The sequence below is a fragment of the Brienomyrus brachyistius genome, chromosome 8 (assembly GCF_023856365.1).
Source record: "Brienomyrus brachyistius isolate T26 chromosome 8, BBRACH_0.4, whole genome shotgun sequence".
Lineage (NCBI taxonomy): Eukaryota > Metazoa > Chordata > Actinopteri > Osteoglossiformes > Mormyridae > Brienomyrus > Brienomyrus brachyistius.
In genome coordinates this window covers 14343761-14360766 of record NC_064540.1, presented here as the reverse complement: position 1 = coordinate 14360766, position 17006 = coordinate 14343761, and the positions used below count along the sequence as shown (strand labels likewise).

The 17006-nt window shown below is 48.5% G+C and overlaps 1 protein-coding gene across 5 annotated transcripts in view; it reads right to left on the bottom strand.

Annotated features, from left to right (window-relative positions):
* The window catches only part of LOC125747311 (receptor-type tyrosine-protein phosphatase gamma-like), a 182011-nt gene that overhangs the window by 73564 nt on the left and 91441 nt on the right, over nucleotides 1–17006 (bottom strand). For all 5 annotated transcript variants that reach the window (XM_049022388.1, XM_049022389.1, XM_049022385.1 and 2 more), the window contains 2 exons: nucleotides 6963–7142; nucleotides 4121–4266 (listed from right to left, as the gene is read on the bottom strand). In XM_049022388.1, the coding sequence (XP_048878345.1) occupies nucleotides 4121–4266; nucleotides 6963–7142 (326 nt within the window). The remainder of the gene's footprint in view (nucleotides 1–4120; nucleotides 4267–6962; nucleotides 7143–17006) is intronic.

Below are 17006 nucleotides of genomic sequence, written 5' to 3'. Positions count from 1 at the left end.
GGCCTGTGACTGTTGCTATGGAGGTTCTTCATCGGGAGAATTCTGCCATCCACCATAGAGCAGAAAGGACTCGTACCACCCCAGTCTCTGAACTGAAGAAACTTACAAGGCAAAAGTTTTAATACCATTTTACAGGTTATGCAGTGTAATGTTTTATTACAAATTCAGATCGATGTTCGGTCAAGCCAAAAGACCTCCAGATTACTCTTCAGCCCGTTTACCATCGTACCACCTACTGGCATGACATGCCTTGGCTCCTGAACGCTGTTCTATTTGGGACTCATCAGGGGGAGGATCTGGGCATCCAAGAGGCATGCAGAGCTGGTCCTTCTCTGCACACTACTGCCAAAATCCCAGCCGTAGCCCGAGCAAACATACTTGTAATCCACAGGTGATTTAACAAACAACGTTAAAACTGGAATTATGTCCTGCTAGCCACGCCAAGTCTACACTATTTCTGACACGTCACATTAACTACCATCAACAATTCAACAAAGCACTAGAACAGACAGGAAATAATAAAAAAAATATAAGAACAAATTACCCCCCTGTGTGAGGTGACCGCAGTCATCATCTTCAGGTTAAATTATCAGGAGCGATTAGAATCCAGACATCCACTTCTAATCGTGTTACGGCACTAATACAGAAGTACTTACACTGCAGTTTTACAGAAAATGTAGATAATTCAGAAGCGGACTTGGCCACAAGCGGCTCACCGCTGTATTAATAAGTCAAAGTGAGCCTCCAATGTCATGCGATCACATCGACCTGGGAACCACCATGTGCCAGAAGCTAAAGGAAAACCTTAATTAAAAGTGATCACGATGGAAGTCCTCAAAATCTCCTCTCCTGCTGTCTGCACCACCTCCACGAGAGAAAAGGGTGTGTGCTGAGATACTAAAAACATCACTTTTATCCAGAGCAACATACAGCAGAGAAACCAGGCTCAACCAGACCCCAGAGTAACTGGGGATAAGGGCTTTGCTGAAGGGCCCAACAGTGAAGTCACTCTGCCAACGATGGGATTGGAACCAGCGACCTTCCGATCGTGGGACCAGTGTCCTGACCAGCTCATCTCTGCATGTTGGGTCGGAGACACTGCAGAACCTATCCTGGCACATGCCTCAAGAAATACAGGTCTTTATCTGCCAGGCTTGCTGTGGCAGGACCCAGCAGCTCGACTCATTCGCACCGTCAGCCGATGAATTTTTCCTTTAAATAAACAGTGGAGCCCATAAGGAAGTGGGAGATTAGCGGCCCCATTAGCTGAAGCACCGTAATGATGTAAATGCACTGGGAGAGGCAGTCACAGAGCAGCCATCTTTAACGAGCCCTCGGCGTGCCCGGCCTCTCGGCTGAACGCTAATCACACGCATGCTGGCTTGCAGGTTCACAGCTTTTAAGGAGACCTGTGGAGGTTTTACTGTGTTTGTGGGAGTGAATTTCAGCAAAGAAACCCTCTGCATTTAAGAACTCCTGAAAAATAATCACAGCAGGTACATCTTGACCAAACGGATGCCTCGTTATCTCGTTATTGCCAACTTGGTCTAGGGGGAATGAAGAAATGTCAGGTGTTAAAGCGAGTCAACGGGGATGCTTTGTGAAGCGGTTCGGGCGTCCTCGGAAAACATGCAACGGGAGTGCTGGGTTGGGGTGGGGCTTGAGATCCTATCCACAGGAACACTCCTTCAGCTTGCGAGTCCAACTGAAGTGAAAATTCCAACATGGGGGTTCAGGACAGCGGAGGTTGGCTGTTGATTTGTGGACCACAGAGTGAGAGACTGAGGCATGGAATGCAGGGATTCGGGGAAACGGTACTTCACCATTCTAGGTGACAGTTTTGTCAAGGTACCATCCAGGGGGATAATTGGATTAGAATGCGACGTGAAACATGCCTGCTGAATTGTGCACGAGTTAAAAAAGGGATCGAGGAGAATTACATGGGAAATGTAGCCCTAGATAAAAGGATGAGAAGAATTCTCTCCGCTCTAGGTATGTACTCCACTTTTTTTTTACGAGCATTTTTGTTATTTGCACCCCCTGATCCACGCTGAAATACGACATTACCATTCCTACACGTTTTATGAATGGTCAGGCTGTTACAGGCTATTGGCTTTGACGGCAGTACAGCTGTGTTAGGATGTAAGAGTAGCCTGCCCCTCACACGTAGAGATTCCTCCTAAAGGCACTGACGTACTCAAAAGGGCCTGGTGCGTAATCAAGACCCTGAGCGCAATTAAATAGGAATTCCCCCTAAAAGCGCGGGTGTCTGTTTGTTCATTATCAAACGTTTTCCCAGGCATCTGCAGCTAATTGTATCACACGCACCTGGACCAGAGAACTGCCCCGTCTTTTTATTAAAAAAAGGACCCTTTGACATTTACGCAACAATCTGTGGAGAGCTGCGTCTGTGTGTGTGGTTTTATAATCAAATCGTCAGCCCCCGCTGCACGTACTCCTGAATGCAATGATCCTATATTGAAATTTCTTCATCAGAGGAGTCCGTTCCTGCAATGTACCCCCCCCCCCCCCCCCGCCCATAGTCCTCAGTCTCCCATCACTTCTAGTGACCTAAATCAGGTGTTTTTCAACCTGGGGTCCTGGGAGACAGTAGAGCAGTTTACGGGGGCAGAGGAATTATCATCATTTTCAAGCAGCCCCCCCCCCCTCCCCAGCCTTAGCTGCTAATGTGATCATGTATTCATGGTAGGGGGTCACCAGCTTGGTCTATTTCCATCTCAGAGCCACAAATTCAGGAAAGAGAGGAGGAAAGCCCTGGTGTACATCATTTATCACAGGTTTGCTACCACTGCAGCATGAGTGAAAAGTTCTAGATGAATCCATTCAGAAAAGTCCCCAGAACAGAACGCAGGTGATGTGCCTTAAAGATGTCTCGGTCTCAATTCCCAGTTCCCGTTGTCGTTTTTAACGCACAGTCAGCGAATAGCGGGCACCTCCCCACACGCCGGTGCGCCTCCTGCTCGGCCCGCGCGTCTCCTTCAGATACCCGCACCTCCATTAACTCGACTCTGGAGGTGATTGAAGTTGCTCGCTCCCTCTCAGATGATATTTGCAGGACTGGCTCCAGCACTGCGGGATTCCCCAAAACCTCAGAGGCCTCGTTCCCTCTGCCAATTATGTGACTCCTGAAGCCTCTGAATGCAGACGATCTGTTTGATCCCAGGAAGTACATCAGCCAGGAATACAGTCATCAGACAGCCAAATGATGCTATCGAATGAAAATGAAAGGGCGCCGACTCACTGGAGTTTGCAAACATGCAGGTTAAGCAGTTGAATTGTGTCTGTTGAGATCTAACATATGATCACGTAGGATACCTGCCACGAAAATATTACATCAGACACAAGGAAAGACTTCATCCAAGCAGGATGGCAGCTGAGGGGTTAGGACCGAGGCCAGATCAGCATGCACTAACTTCATACAGGCTTATTTCCGCTGGCCCAAACATGTGGTTAGCTGGTGTACCATAACTTGCCATCAGTCAATATGTGAGTGTGTAGCTTTCCAGCTGTACCCAGCTCTCCTTGGCATAGGTCCCCCACAGCCCCGCTCAATCAAAGGTACATGGAGAAAACTCAGCTCTCCACCCCCAACAGGCGGATGGGAATATCTGTGCTATTAAACCAGCTTTGGTCAGTCACACAGGTATGCAACATCTACTCTGATGCGTACAATCTGCCAGCAGAAAAACTATGAAGGAAACCACGTGTCTCACAGGAGTGAGAAATGTGATGGGGAATGACATGCAACATACAGAACATGCACAGCATTAATCCTGGGTTAATATTCCAAACCATTAGCCCGGCATGACTCCTGCACCAGAGAGATCACAAACCCGAGAGACCCATCATGCATCGTTGCATTTAACGTGCCTTACAGTGCATTAAAGGCACCAGACACACATAACTATAAATCACACTTCAGTTGGGAGGTCCTACCAGCGGTCCCTGCTCATAGATCAGGCTCCAGGGGGGTGGGGTTGGGGCAGGATCGATGGGCAGCCCACTGCCTGCCATGTCCCGTTGGAACACTGAACGGGAGTGGCCTTCCCTTCCCTTCCCACTCCCTCACATCGAGAATCCAGGTTTAGCTCCTGCTCACCTCAACTGGGAACCTCCTGCCGTTGATGCTGTGCTCCGATCCAGAGGAACCGTTCTGACCCCAGTGGAACTCGACCTTCTCAGCTTTGAAGCGCCCGGGCAGTCCGGCCCCCATGACGAAGTAGTCGTCCTTCAGGAGGACAGCCACTGGGAGATGGGGGAGAGAAGCAGGTGGTCACACTCAAAAGCCCAAGCCCATTTCTGCGTTGGAAAAGTGCGTTAGCACGTGGGCGCCTCAGGTACGCCTCCACACATGCCTATTACTGAATCTGTACACGCACAAGCAATCACCACAGAGACAACGAGAGATTAAAGCCTTTCATCAAGACACGCTGAATGCAGACGGTGAGCATTTAGATTTCGCCTCCTCGGAGCCTAGCCCACGTTTGCTTACGTTCATCTGGGAGGTCAGTGGAATATTACATGTGCCCCCGCTATAGTGTTTCCCAGTGCCCTCGAAGACAAGCCCTCAAATGAAGTGCTAATTTGGCAAGCGGCAATGATCTCCATCACCATATTAAATGGCTTTTTAAAGCCTTTTGCTGTTTCACAGAACTCCCAAAATAAGGGGGGGATTAACAGATACTTCTATTGCACATGGATTCACAAACTGCTTTCCGCAAAGGCCGGCCCTTAATTAACCAGTACGACCTTAAATATGCGCTCCCTTTGTCACATGTATTTTTCATTCTGATTGAATTCCTGAATCCTTTATATTCTCTTTCCACTTGAGATTTCTGCCCCATTTAAAACAGCCAGTCAGCTAAATGAGAGGCTCAGCTCCACAGCACTCTGACGAGCCCCATGGATTGGGAAACGCACACGACAAAACCGCCTGTCACCAAACAATACTGGACCCTTTAAAATCGACTTGACCCCAGACTTTCCATCGATGACGCCAAGGTCCCATTAGTGTGGACAGCATCAAGTTCCCCTGCCAGAAGTCTGGAGTCCGAGCGTGGAGCACGTGCTGTTTTCCTGAGTTTTTCACGCCTGAGGTTCTCGGAGCAAACTCGAGACAGGAGTGTCAACATCAGGAAAGGCAGAGGCAAGAACGAGCAGGGGCTATTTCTGGGGGGGGGGGGGGGGTGCTCTATATCTGTAACATCTGCCACCATCTCTCTGCTTGGCAACCTGTCCGGCAGGGGCTGGAAGAACAAACACGAACAGCATGAACAAGAGGATGAGCAGAGCCGACACTGCCAAACACCCTGGGGGCCGGGCGGGGGGGCTGTGGGCGAGGGGGGGTATCGGCTGGATGTCGGCACACACTTCACCCGCAGCAGCTAAGCGGCTCCGATCTCAGCGTACAACTCTAAGAGCATCCCGTCAACCTGGGGGGAGAGGGGGGTTTAATCACTCGTTTTATCTCTTGTTGATTTTCAGCCACAATCCGGTGTAAGTCCGCGTCGGACCCCGGGAGTTTCATTAGTGATTCCAGCCTGTGCTTGCGAGCATTAACAGGCGAGCAGGAATTAGACACTAAGCCAAAAAGACCTTGGACAGCACTGCCTGAAAAACAGCAGACCGTATAGAAATAAATGCCTGATGAATGCAAATATTCCTCAAGGCCCCCATCCTCATGAATTTGCTAAAGGGTTTATTTGATATCAACTTGGGAGAGAAAAGACGAAAAGCTTGGCCCTCGACCCCCCCCCCACCCCCCCACCCCCAACTAGTAGCAATGAGAAATATCTGTAATGACCATCTTGCTTGCAGTTGATGGAGCTGAGGCCTGCCCACACTTAGGGTGTGAGAATAGAATTTACAACCCGATTTAAAGCATAATGTATTCAAATGCGGCCACCTGCCTGGCTGCGTCCATCGTTCAGGTGCCACAGCGCAGATACAAAGCTCCACTGTCACTTAGAGACAGCACTGGGGCGGAAGCATAAATAATGCATAAGCAAGAGGTCATTCTTGTTTTGCATTTATAATTTGGGGGTAAAAAAGTGAGAGGTCATATTATATACTATACAGTTCACATGGTCTTTGTAGTGATTTTTAAATGTTTTCAGGAGGAATTAGCGTAAAGGGAACAAGGCAGCACATTTCTGCTGATCTTCCGCAGCCGCAGACTGAGGCCGCGAATGCAAAGCTGCCGCCATCTGCGCAGGCTTCAGCCTCACTCATCTGCAGCAGCTTGAATGCTATAGCTCGCTGTTTGAGTGATGCAAGGGGCAGAAATACACAGGACCGGGATCAGAGGTCCCCACCGCTGGGGAGAAGATAGATAGTCCTCCGTGAGATGGAGGCTGCGTGGCATTGGTCATGTGGGTAACCCCCCCCCCCCAGGGAGAGACAGGAGTGCGTGCAATACCAGGCAGCCGTTCCGCCAGCTAACGCTAATCCTCATGCTGGGCTTGTGATTAACAAGCACCTGCATGCTTTGTTCTTTCCCGCTAAAAAGTAGCCCTTCATGAGCAGTTGTCTATGACCCGTCAGTGGAGCCGAACCCGTCCCAGAGAGAGAGATGAAAACTTATGCAAGGAAACACCTGGCTGTGTCCGCGGGCTTCCATGGGGGCACTGGGCACCTGAGGCCTGCTTCACTGCCGAAACTGAAACCCCATTTAAAATCATTCCATGCAGACGATCCATCTTGGTGACAGAGTGGAATTGCAAGAAATGCCAACCCTCCCCGCCGAAAATCGACCCGAAAGCCGAATGCAAATATCCATGATCTCCATTCAGTTTGGGTGACAGTTCATCTGGATTTCTGACAGCCGTCTGAGAGAGCGAGTGCGATGGCCATAAACGCAGATGTTGCCTTGTCAACGTGGGCCCGTATGATCTCTGGATGGAACACCGTGGGAGGATCCGGCCGACGGAATCGAGCCCCACCTGTCTTGCCGGTGTTTTTCATTGAGGTCTTGTTTGAAGACTCTGTCTCAAACCCATCTAAGGTAAGCTCTTGGTACTCCGTGGAAACCTTTGCTTCCTGGTCGATGATGTCGATGGGCGACTGGTTCTTCTCCCGGCACTCTGGGTTGGCTGTGGCCCAACTGTCTGGCCCATATGTCCCTGCAAAGCAAGAACAAAACAAACATAACATTAGCACACTAATGCACATACAGTATTGTTCATTGGCCAGTCGTTTTCACATGCACCTTTGGGGTCTTAAATGGCAGCTTAAGGTTACAGACGTAAAACCACTATGTCCGCCAAAGCCCTCATTAAACATGGAATTCCTGCTTTTCTTCTCCTTTGCCAGAGAAAAGGAACACAACCGTCCCATTAAGAAAATATAACTCCCAGCTGTAATACTATCACTGCTTTGTTTTGTTTAAATACCTCTTTCATAAATTACCAGCGGCTGAACCACCAATGAAATTATTACTCCTTTGCAGAAACTCTACCCATTGGGCCTAAAACATAATCCGCTGGATGGCGTTTCTGCATGGAGGCCCACTTCAGAGAACAGCGTTGAACTAAGGCATCCCAGGACCATCGATGGAGACATGGAGGTCTGTGTCCGGTAGCAGCAGCTTACGCCTGGGGAGACGGACCCCCCCGGCGAGGAAGCGGGCAGAAAGGTCACAGCTGCTCCCATGGCCGCTTTTTCCAGACGACTTCTGGAAAGATCCGGGGTCCATATGGCAAACACTCCAGGACTGGACACCCTTCAGAAGGATCACTTCCAACTTAGTAGCGCCGACTAGAGCATGGCGTCCTCAACAAACCACAGGCGGCTGATTCGGGGCCTAAAACGATTGGCAGCCAGTCAAACGGATGATTGGCAACCATCAAACGGTACCAAAGAATATTATTGGCAACCGGTCAAATGGTTCAAAAGCGTCCTGTTAAAAGACCTGCTGTCACTACCCCCCTGCCCCCCAGGACAGTGGCAGCGGCACGTCTTTAACAAGATACTTCTGTACCATTCCGGAAGGTTCTACCAACCGCCTAATGCTTTTTCTGACCTGGAAAACTCAAGCTCAGGCGGTGTGACTGAGCTCATTTAGCATCGTTGGGCTACGGCTGACGTTTTGGCAGCGACAGAACAATGGGAACACCAGTTTCACACTTTTTCATGCGATGCACACTGGTGACATTTTGATTCAGAGCACCTGACAACGACTTAACAAGAACAAACTAGCCTAAAAATAGCACATGCACAACGGTGAACTTCGCCGATCTGTTTGCTTACAAACAGTCTCAATCGGGTCAACGTGAGTGCAAAGATGCTTTGTGGTCCTGCGCGGCAGCCAGGGGGACAGACCCGGTTGCCCCACGCCAGCTGTACCGTGCAGCCAGTGAAATGAAAATTTAATTTCTTTTGTTTGATAATGCTGACCTTCTGAATGAAAGAGCCACCGCCGGCCAGACGGACTTTCGTCAGTTTCGTCATTTTGCCAGCAGACATCAGAAAAGCTGGGGAATGAACGTTTTAGAGCATTTTTTTTTTGCAAGAGACACCTCGACAGGTACAGCACCCCAGCTCAAACTCTCACTCCACCCCCAGGAAAAGCTGAAGGTTCCGGGGGATAGGGGGTGGGGGGACAGTTCAGCTGGACTTCAATACATACAGCTCTGGCTAAAGTGCCCCCTTAATTGAATGCAATATTCAATTACTGTTTTAAAATGAATTTGTCTCCAATTTCACATGCCCTGGGTGCATCTGGGCTGCTCAGTGATGTCTATTTCATTAAATTAGGAAGCATCTCCTTTTCCAGATCCTGCAGAAGCTTTGAGGGGGGGGGGGGGGGCACTGGGCGTATCGATCGGAAGAGTCTGGATTTCATACTGAAGCGCACACAAGGGCTCGGGCCTGCGTCGCAGCAGCATACCGGTGTGAAGCCATCAGTCACCGCTTTAATGCGACTAATGCGTCCAGCTCACTGGCCAATGGGGTGCCGGGTCTAAAGCGGGCCGCGTGCATCTCGCCGTCGATAAAGCATGCTGCGACATCGAGTGCTCATTAAGCACAGAGAGGGGGGTAGAGGAACCACGCGACATCGAATGCTCATTAAGCACAGAGAGGGGGAAGAGGAACCACGCCAAAGGGCTTCGGAGTAATTGAGGCCGGGGTCTGTCTCTGTCGGCCTTTCTGCATGTCTCAGAGGTGACCGAGAGTGGGACCAAACAGCCAGACCTAGTCGGCGTGGGGAGGGGTTAGGGACAAGAGTACTTCGCCTTCTGACCCCCACCCTCGCCCAGATCAATAAGTCGCAATTTATCTTGCCAACAACCGAAGAACAACCAGTAAAATCCGCACTTGGTAGCGGCTCCCTCCCTATAAAAGGGCTCCCAATAATGGTTCTGGCTTTCCAGAAGTGTTTACAAGACCCCCGATTCTCCGTAACCCTTCTGCTGGGTTATGCGCTTAATGGAATGGCCCCCAGTAAGAGCCCATTTTCATTGACGTCACTATAATTAGTTTTCTGATGGATTGCTTCACATAGACATATTTCCAAGAGCATCCGTGTATCCCAAACAGAGGCACACTGAGAGGAATAGGTGCCGCAATGCACTGACGCGTGATTGGCCACGGTTTGGCCCTGACGTTGGGTCCAGTAAAGCTGCCCCATCAAACATGAGAAATGCATTCTGGGGTCAGACCTTTAAGTTACTAAACGGTACAAAGAACATATCTCATCATACCCCAAGCTACTAGTCCGGGCTGAGTCAACTGACAGGCTATAAGGAGAAGAAGAGGAACTTCAGCGGTGGGACAGTGAGGCGTACAGAGCCCTCGTAAGCTGGGGCACATCGAGAAGCATGCTGCTATTGGTTGATAATGAGCCACACTGTGGAAACAGTTCAAACAGCTTTTATTGGCCTGTGACCTTAATGAAGGATGGTAGAAATGAGAGGAATGGATCATATTTGTTTACTCTCAAAAAAGGCTCTGCAGCTTTCATAAAAGCTGAAAAAACTGTCTCAGGACAGTGGCTGGAAACTGCTGGGGAGCCGATCTGGCGTTCTGAGCTCGGTGGAATAACTCACTTTAGTGTTACCTTGAATTCAATTAACCTTAAAGCCGGCGCACCATTATTTTCCAGAAAGTGTCTGTATTTCCAGGTAGCAGACAGGCTACTAAAATAAAACCTCAGTATTTTTTCTATCCCAGTGATTTTCGATCTTTCCAGTCAGTTAGGGATTGTTCCCTTTCACAGGCCCTGTGTTGTGACCTTGTTCAATCAAGCTCAATCCAAACACTGCAGTTAACTCTGAAACATAAACACGGCATTACACTCGGCATGTTTATGGCGCACAATTATATATTTGCTTGCAGTCGAGATCCCTAATAAAAATCTGTCGGAGTGTTTACTAGATAATAAATGTCTTAATAGCATAGCGATGCAACGTAAAGTGAGAAAGACAGACTTTATACAAAGGTGTATTTTATAAAAATGTCCTCGGCTCCTCATTTAACATACTTTTTGGCTCTGTTCTTAGAGTTACCATTACTCCAGGAAGATTTCTTTGAAATGGCAGAAATCAATGTTTTGAAAGGTCTGTCAGTATTTTGGATACCTCAGAGAAGTGTGGTGAAGCACTATTGAGTCAGTCATGGTATTACGTCTAATCTCACACTACAAGTAAGGCCAAGGGAGCCTCCGCATGGAGCCCCGTAGCTGGGTACCACAGACACCTGTGCTCGAAGGATCTTCTTTTTCTTTTTAAAATCACTATCAATTGCGGCTTGTGACTCACCATCCGTTCTCTGAAAGCACCCTTTAAAAGAAGGAGCACACGACTCAGAACCAGCGCAAGAAGCATGAAAGGCTGGAGGAGCCTCTTGCATATTTATTTTAGTAGCCATTAAAAAAAACAACAGCTTTGCAGCCAAATATCCTCACACTGGCCGCTTAACTTTGGCAATTATAAATGAAGCAGCGGGTGCAATTAAAATATATTTACAAATACAGTGTTCAGGACGATCACTATGAATTATGGACACATGGATACAATAAGATCTGAGATTGAAACCGAAACTGAAATACTGACATGCTTATATTCATCCATCTTCCAACCTTATCCAGTACTGGGCTGCAGAGATGTCGACTCGGACGGCTTAAGGCGTCTGAAGCACCACCGCCTGACACCAAAACGGCCATCACCCTTAAGATGTCCAGAGTACAGTCGGCCAGCCAGTAAAAGTTGACTACCGGTATGACTCAGACACAGACTGCTGTGAACAGGCTAATGCCTGGTTCCAGCCCCTTTGGGCAGCTGGAGAGAACATGCCTGGTGGCCAAGTTCATACAAGCAGGGCGGGGTCGCTTGGACAAAGCAACTACCAAGGTGTGGGGTTAAAATGAAGCAGCGTGGAGGGCAGCACTCCTCAATTACACCGTGAAGATAAATAAAGGAGGGAGACAACCGATTCACCTGCCAAACAGAGCTGGCGTCCAGTGGGGGCATTACACCGCCAGGTCATTATCCATCCATCCATCCATCCATCCATCCATGTTTACCCACAACAGGGTTGTGGTGGTACTGGAGTACGTCCCAGGAAGCACAGGGTATGGGGCAGGTATACATGCATGTGTGTATGTGTACACACACACGCGCGCGCGCGCCCACACACACACACACACGCACACATCCATATACACACACATCCATACATGCACACACATATGTATACATACACACACATATGTATACATGCACACACACATATGTATACATGCACACACATATGTATACATGCACACACACATATGTATACATGCACACACACTTGTATGCATACACATACACAAACACACACACATACACACACTCACATGAACATATGCACACGAGCATGCTCACACACGTGCAGAAATGAACGCATGCACACACGCACGCACACACACACACATGCACATATATATGCAAGCACGTACACGCACACACACACACACACTCACACATACTGTATATAACAGAAATCCCTTAAAATGGGAGTGTACCGGTATATATAAAGGTTTCTACATAAGCAGCTGTTATAGGAAACTATACAAATTCATTACAATGTCCCCCTACATTACAACAATTCATTACAACTGAACAGAAGTGATTAAATTATATGAATATAAGAGTGACTCAGGCCCAGTTTGGTGTCCTCCATGTGTGGCCAGTGAGGGGATCAGCTTTTCAAAACCATATAACAGACCAAGGAGGGAGAATGTCATTACTGGGCTGGACCCTGTAGTTGAGAGGCATCGGTCCAAACGCTCCATGCAGGAGTCATTTCTAGGAGCAACTGAATAAATGGACAACAGTAATGAAAGAGCACTGAAAGGAAAACAAAAAAAACCAGCTCCCCCCCCCGGGAAATCAGAGCTGACAAAAAACAGCACTTTGTGTAGGTTAGCATCCACCCCAGGGACGTGCGTGGAACAAGCCAAGCAGATAACCGCAGATGAATATTAGCATTCAGGGCTCAGCCGCCCGCCCGCAGATAAAACCGCAAACGAAATACTTACTGGGAAATGCAGGGGGTGAGAAAAGTGTACTTTCACGGATGTTTGACGAGAGACAAAGGAGAACGCCGGACACCTTGGCTGCTGGGGATAATGCATCTGCCTTGGAACAATGGATGGGCAGTAACGGTGCTGAGGGGGAAAGGGAATTCTCCTGGGTTCTCAGTGCTGGGGCTACAGGGCCCCGGAAAACAGAGAGCGAGAGCGGAGAGAGGCGCCTGGGTGTGCAGTGTGGGCAGGATTTCGCGAATATCCATTAGGCCTGGCTAGAGGCGAGAGAATTTCCTGGCACGGACATGTGGGTGGTTTACGGTGAGTGCACGGGTCCCGCTAAAGCCCAGCGCTCAATGCGGGCTTGCGCCCGACAGCTGTGGGATTCGCGCCTAAATTCGAGTGGAGAGCTTTCTGTGCCCACGCTGGATCCGGGCTCAGAAGCTCCGTTTTCATATGTGCTCTCGTGTTGCGAGTCCATCTAATGGCTCTGAAATACAGCAGCGCAATCTGCCCCCCCCCCCCCCCCCACATGGCCACACTCTCCCTGCTGAGTGGACAGACCTCATACCACCCTACAATAACCTAATTACATCAATTAGCTGCTGCAGTTACTCAAACAAGCCGTGCATTTGGGGAATTCAGTAATCAATGATAATATGTGACAGGAACGTCTGGACTGTGACCTTCGGTGAGCTGATGCAAATGTTAAGGACAAATTCACAAAAGCCTGCTGATAATCTGAGGGCTTGAATATTATGCAGGGGTAAAATAAATAAAAACTGCTGTGCAAAAGCCTAAGAGCAAAAACATTTCAATTATCTATGGCTGTAAATTAGTATATGGCCTGCCCTTAGGTCTGACACACAGCTACACAAATAATCTTGTTTTTAAAACCACCGGGAATCATTCAAGCTTCCAGGATCTTCACCAATCAATGGCAACGGCACTCTGATTGGCTGTTCACTGTTCTATTGCCACGAGAAGTGCAGACATCCACAGCCGTCACATCTGAGATACCAGGGTTATTGATATTCATATTTGAGTTAAATGAGCTGACTTCTGACTGAAAAGAAACAGGGAAATGTAACTTATGTACGTTCTTATGTATGACTTCTCTGTGGCCCCTTCACTTAGAACACAGGTAATTTTTTTCACCTTGGATTTAATCACCATGTCATATTTTTGCTCTGATATTACCATGATATTACCAGGGGACCAAGGACAACTAGGGGGAGGGGGTGGTAAAAATAGACTGTCTGTTGGCATGTCCTTATGCATTAATTAGAAAACTAATTTTTGTCTGTGGTCAGCCAAGGCATGTCCACTGAGCCAATGGGCGTCTCAGCCTCTATCGCACACATACGCAGCAAAGATCCCCTTGCAAGCTGTCAGCAAGCGCCGGACATGTGTCCGGCAAACTCAGCTCCGAACGAAACCGCAGTCACTCTACCCGGCCCCATGCATCACACACACAGCCCACTGGGAAAACAGCCCTTTAGTCAAAGAGCGGAAAACACATTAACACACAACTGACAAAGTTAGGACCGGAGCAGGCAGGTATCTGACACACAAATAAGAAATACGAGCTACAGTAAAGTAGAGCGGTTTCTGTTTATGACAATCGTGAAGCTGTTTCTTCATCCTTCTCCCTGTTTTTTACCGTGGGTAGATATGACTCATTTAGCTGATGGAACATCTCCCCCTCCCTGACGCTTTAGCTTTAGACTGAGAAGAAAGGCAGCGTTTATCCTGCTTAAGCTTTTGTCGATGCGTTTTGAAGTCCTGTTTGTTTCTCTGTTTCCACTTTCTTCCCTCCATGGAAGAAATGAAAAATGAACGGCAAGCCTACCAGGTGTACAGAATTGGAGTGACAGGCAGATATTAAAAAAATATTGTGTGACATTTTTTTATTTGCTGGAGTTAGCTAGCTTGATGGTTTCTTAATTATCATCATTGAATGTTTTCTTTTCGGTATTTTAGTCAAACGGCTTTACCTTCAACTGTCCATCACAGCAGGTGAAAAGGTAAAGTCTAACAAGGCCTTGGGTGAAAATGGCCAAGGATTCGTGGCCTTTTGTACGTTTTCATGGAGCTCTGATTCAATCGAGGCCAGCAGCCGAGCACCTAGTGTGCATCGTCATGCCCATGTCGTGAAGATAAGCATCTAGGAGATCGGGGGTAGGGGGTTTGGGGGGGGCAAGCAGTAAAATATCAAGGTGCTTGCAAGGTCAGTCACATGGTCGCTCGCTGAGTGCCAGCCGCTACCTGAACACGCAGTCTGCTGAAAGTGCTCCTCTTAGCCCACCGTAAAGAACCTGGAGAAGCCGTCTGGATGCATGGTCTGTGTAGCAGATGTCTTAGCTTACGTCCTGAGACAATAATGCCTGGGACAGCTGCTCAACATAACTAAGAGTATCAAACGAGGGATAAGATGCTGCATCTAAATGCTTGATATGTCCGTAAGCCACTTAGCAAGATTCGCATGCATTATGTTGTTAAAAATAAATAAATAAATGAATGACGTTTAAACTGATTTTTTTTTTAAACTGATTTTTTTTAGGACTTCGTTTTATGCTTTAGGGGAAAAAGCCTGTGTGGAGGCTAAAAACAACACAGCAAGGACCCAAAGGGGCAGCTACGCTCCTGCTTTCCTGTACTCCTTGTTTTTCTGTTGACCGAGTCGATAGCTGCCCCTTCAGTTCAGCGCGGGACCCCGGAGGGACAGTCGGACCGTGTAACAAAGCAGATCGACCACTTCCCTGGGATCCCGCTGCCCTTGTCCTGTCCACAGCTCAGGAAAGATCGTTATGAGGCCTAAGCGAGTCCTTACGACATCACCGCAAAGCAGGGGTCTCAGAGGCTTCCCGTTCCGACCTGGCAATCCGTAACCTTGCAACCCCCCACCCCCCGGTTGCAGCCTCCCTGACGGAGTACTTTGCCCAGACATGACTACGGCTTCCAGAATGTTCCAAGGAGCAGCTCTAAGAATGTCCCTGCAGCAAGATCTCCCAAGCTACACCCGGGAAAGCCACTGGGATGGGGAGAGAGAGCAAGCGGAGGTACAGAGCAGCAGGGAATGGGAACAGGAAGCGTCACTCTGTTCGGATACAGCACTGTCTGCAGTCGAGGAACATGCCAAGCATCGCACCAATATCAGTGTAATGGTCTTTTTCAGAAACTCAGTTAATCCCGGGAGAGCTCATCAGCTAAGTCAGTCCTAGACAGAACCAAAGCTGGGCTTTCAACCAAAACAATCAAACAGCACATTATGTAAATCTGAAATAATAAAAAAATGTTCTATATAGATGCTTCTTCTGAACAAAGAAATATACACCTTCTGTTAATTTAATATTCAGAGACAGATTACGTCCTACTCAGCAGACAGGGATGATATTCACCATTAATGGGGCTGTGTAAGGGGGGGCGATTGGGACCCCACTCACCCCGCATCACCTCACTGCCGCTACGACCTCCCTACACCAACATTTACACCTGGCAGACAAATATCCCTCATCACACAACACAACCCCATAATTGAGCTAAAGACACCCTTCCAATTTCGGCAGTTCCACCCACCCCAGTTCCCAGGTGAAGGCAGAAATATGCAACAAAGCACTGGCCATTTCGATGCTCGAGCTATAAAACAAGAGTCATTTATGTACCGACATTAGGCTGTCTTTCCCTGGGAAAATCCAATACGGCCATGGACTCACTTTGAGCAGAAGTGTATGGACAATAGGGGGCAGGCTTTAGGTGGAAGTGGTCGATGGTGCCGTTTTTAAACAGCCTACCGATCCATCCTTAGAGCACCCTCACATCAGAGAGCACCGCAGGAGAAAACAGAGCCGCAATCCGAGGTCAGAGAATGGACGCCACGGTGGAGAACATTAGCCTCCGGTCAGCTAATTGTTTTTGTCCGCTGGCAGAAACATTGGCAATTAATAGACTGCAGGAGCTGTTGTGCGAGATTAGACATTAGCGCGCGCTTCCCCAGAGCGCTCACCCCCCGTGCACGGCGAAGGCTGCATCGGATGCAGACGCCTAATGCGTGCTGCAGGACGCTATATTACCATTAATCATTTCCCAGGCAGCCTTCTACATCAGCCCCAACAACTGGGCTCCTAGCAACTGTGTCCCACGTGACAGTCTGTGCTGCATTCGGCGGACCTCTGCCATTCGACAATCATTCACGAAACCCCTTTCCACGTCTACAAGGTGCGACTGCAGCCTCTCACACAACCCAAAGTCCTTTGGGTAACTGTCATAAGTGTCACAAATCACTGAGAGGAGGACTGTGAATGATCTGGACAACAATCGCCTGTAGTGGATTTATTAGGGAGAAACTCCAGTTCTCTCACACGAAAGGCAACCTTGAGTAAAACACAATCTAAAGAGAACGAACCTCAGATATATATTACACAGACTGCCTCTTGTCTCGAGAGGTTTCTGGTGATTTTAGGCGGCACCAGGAGAA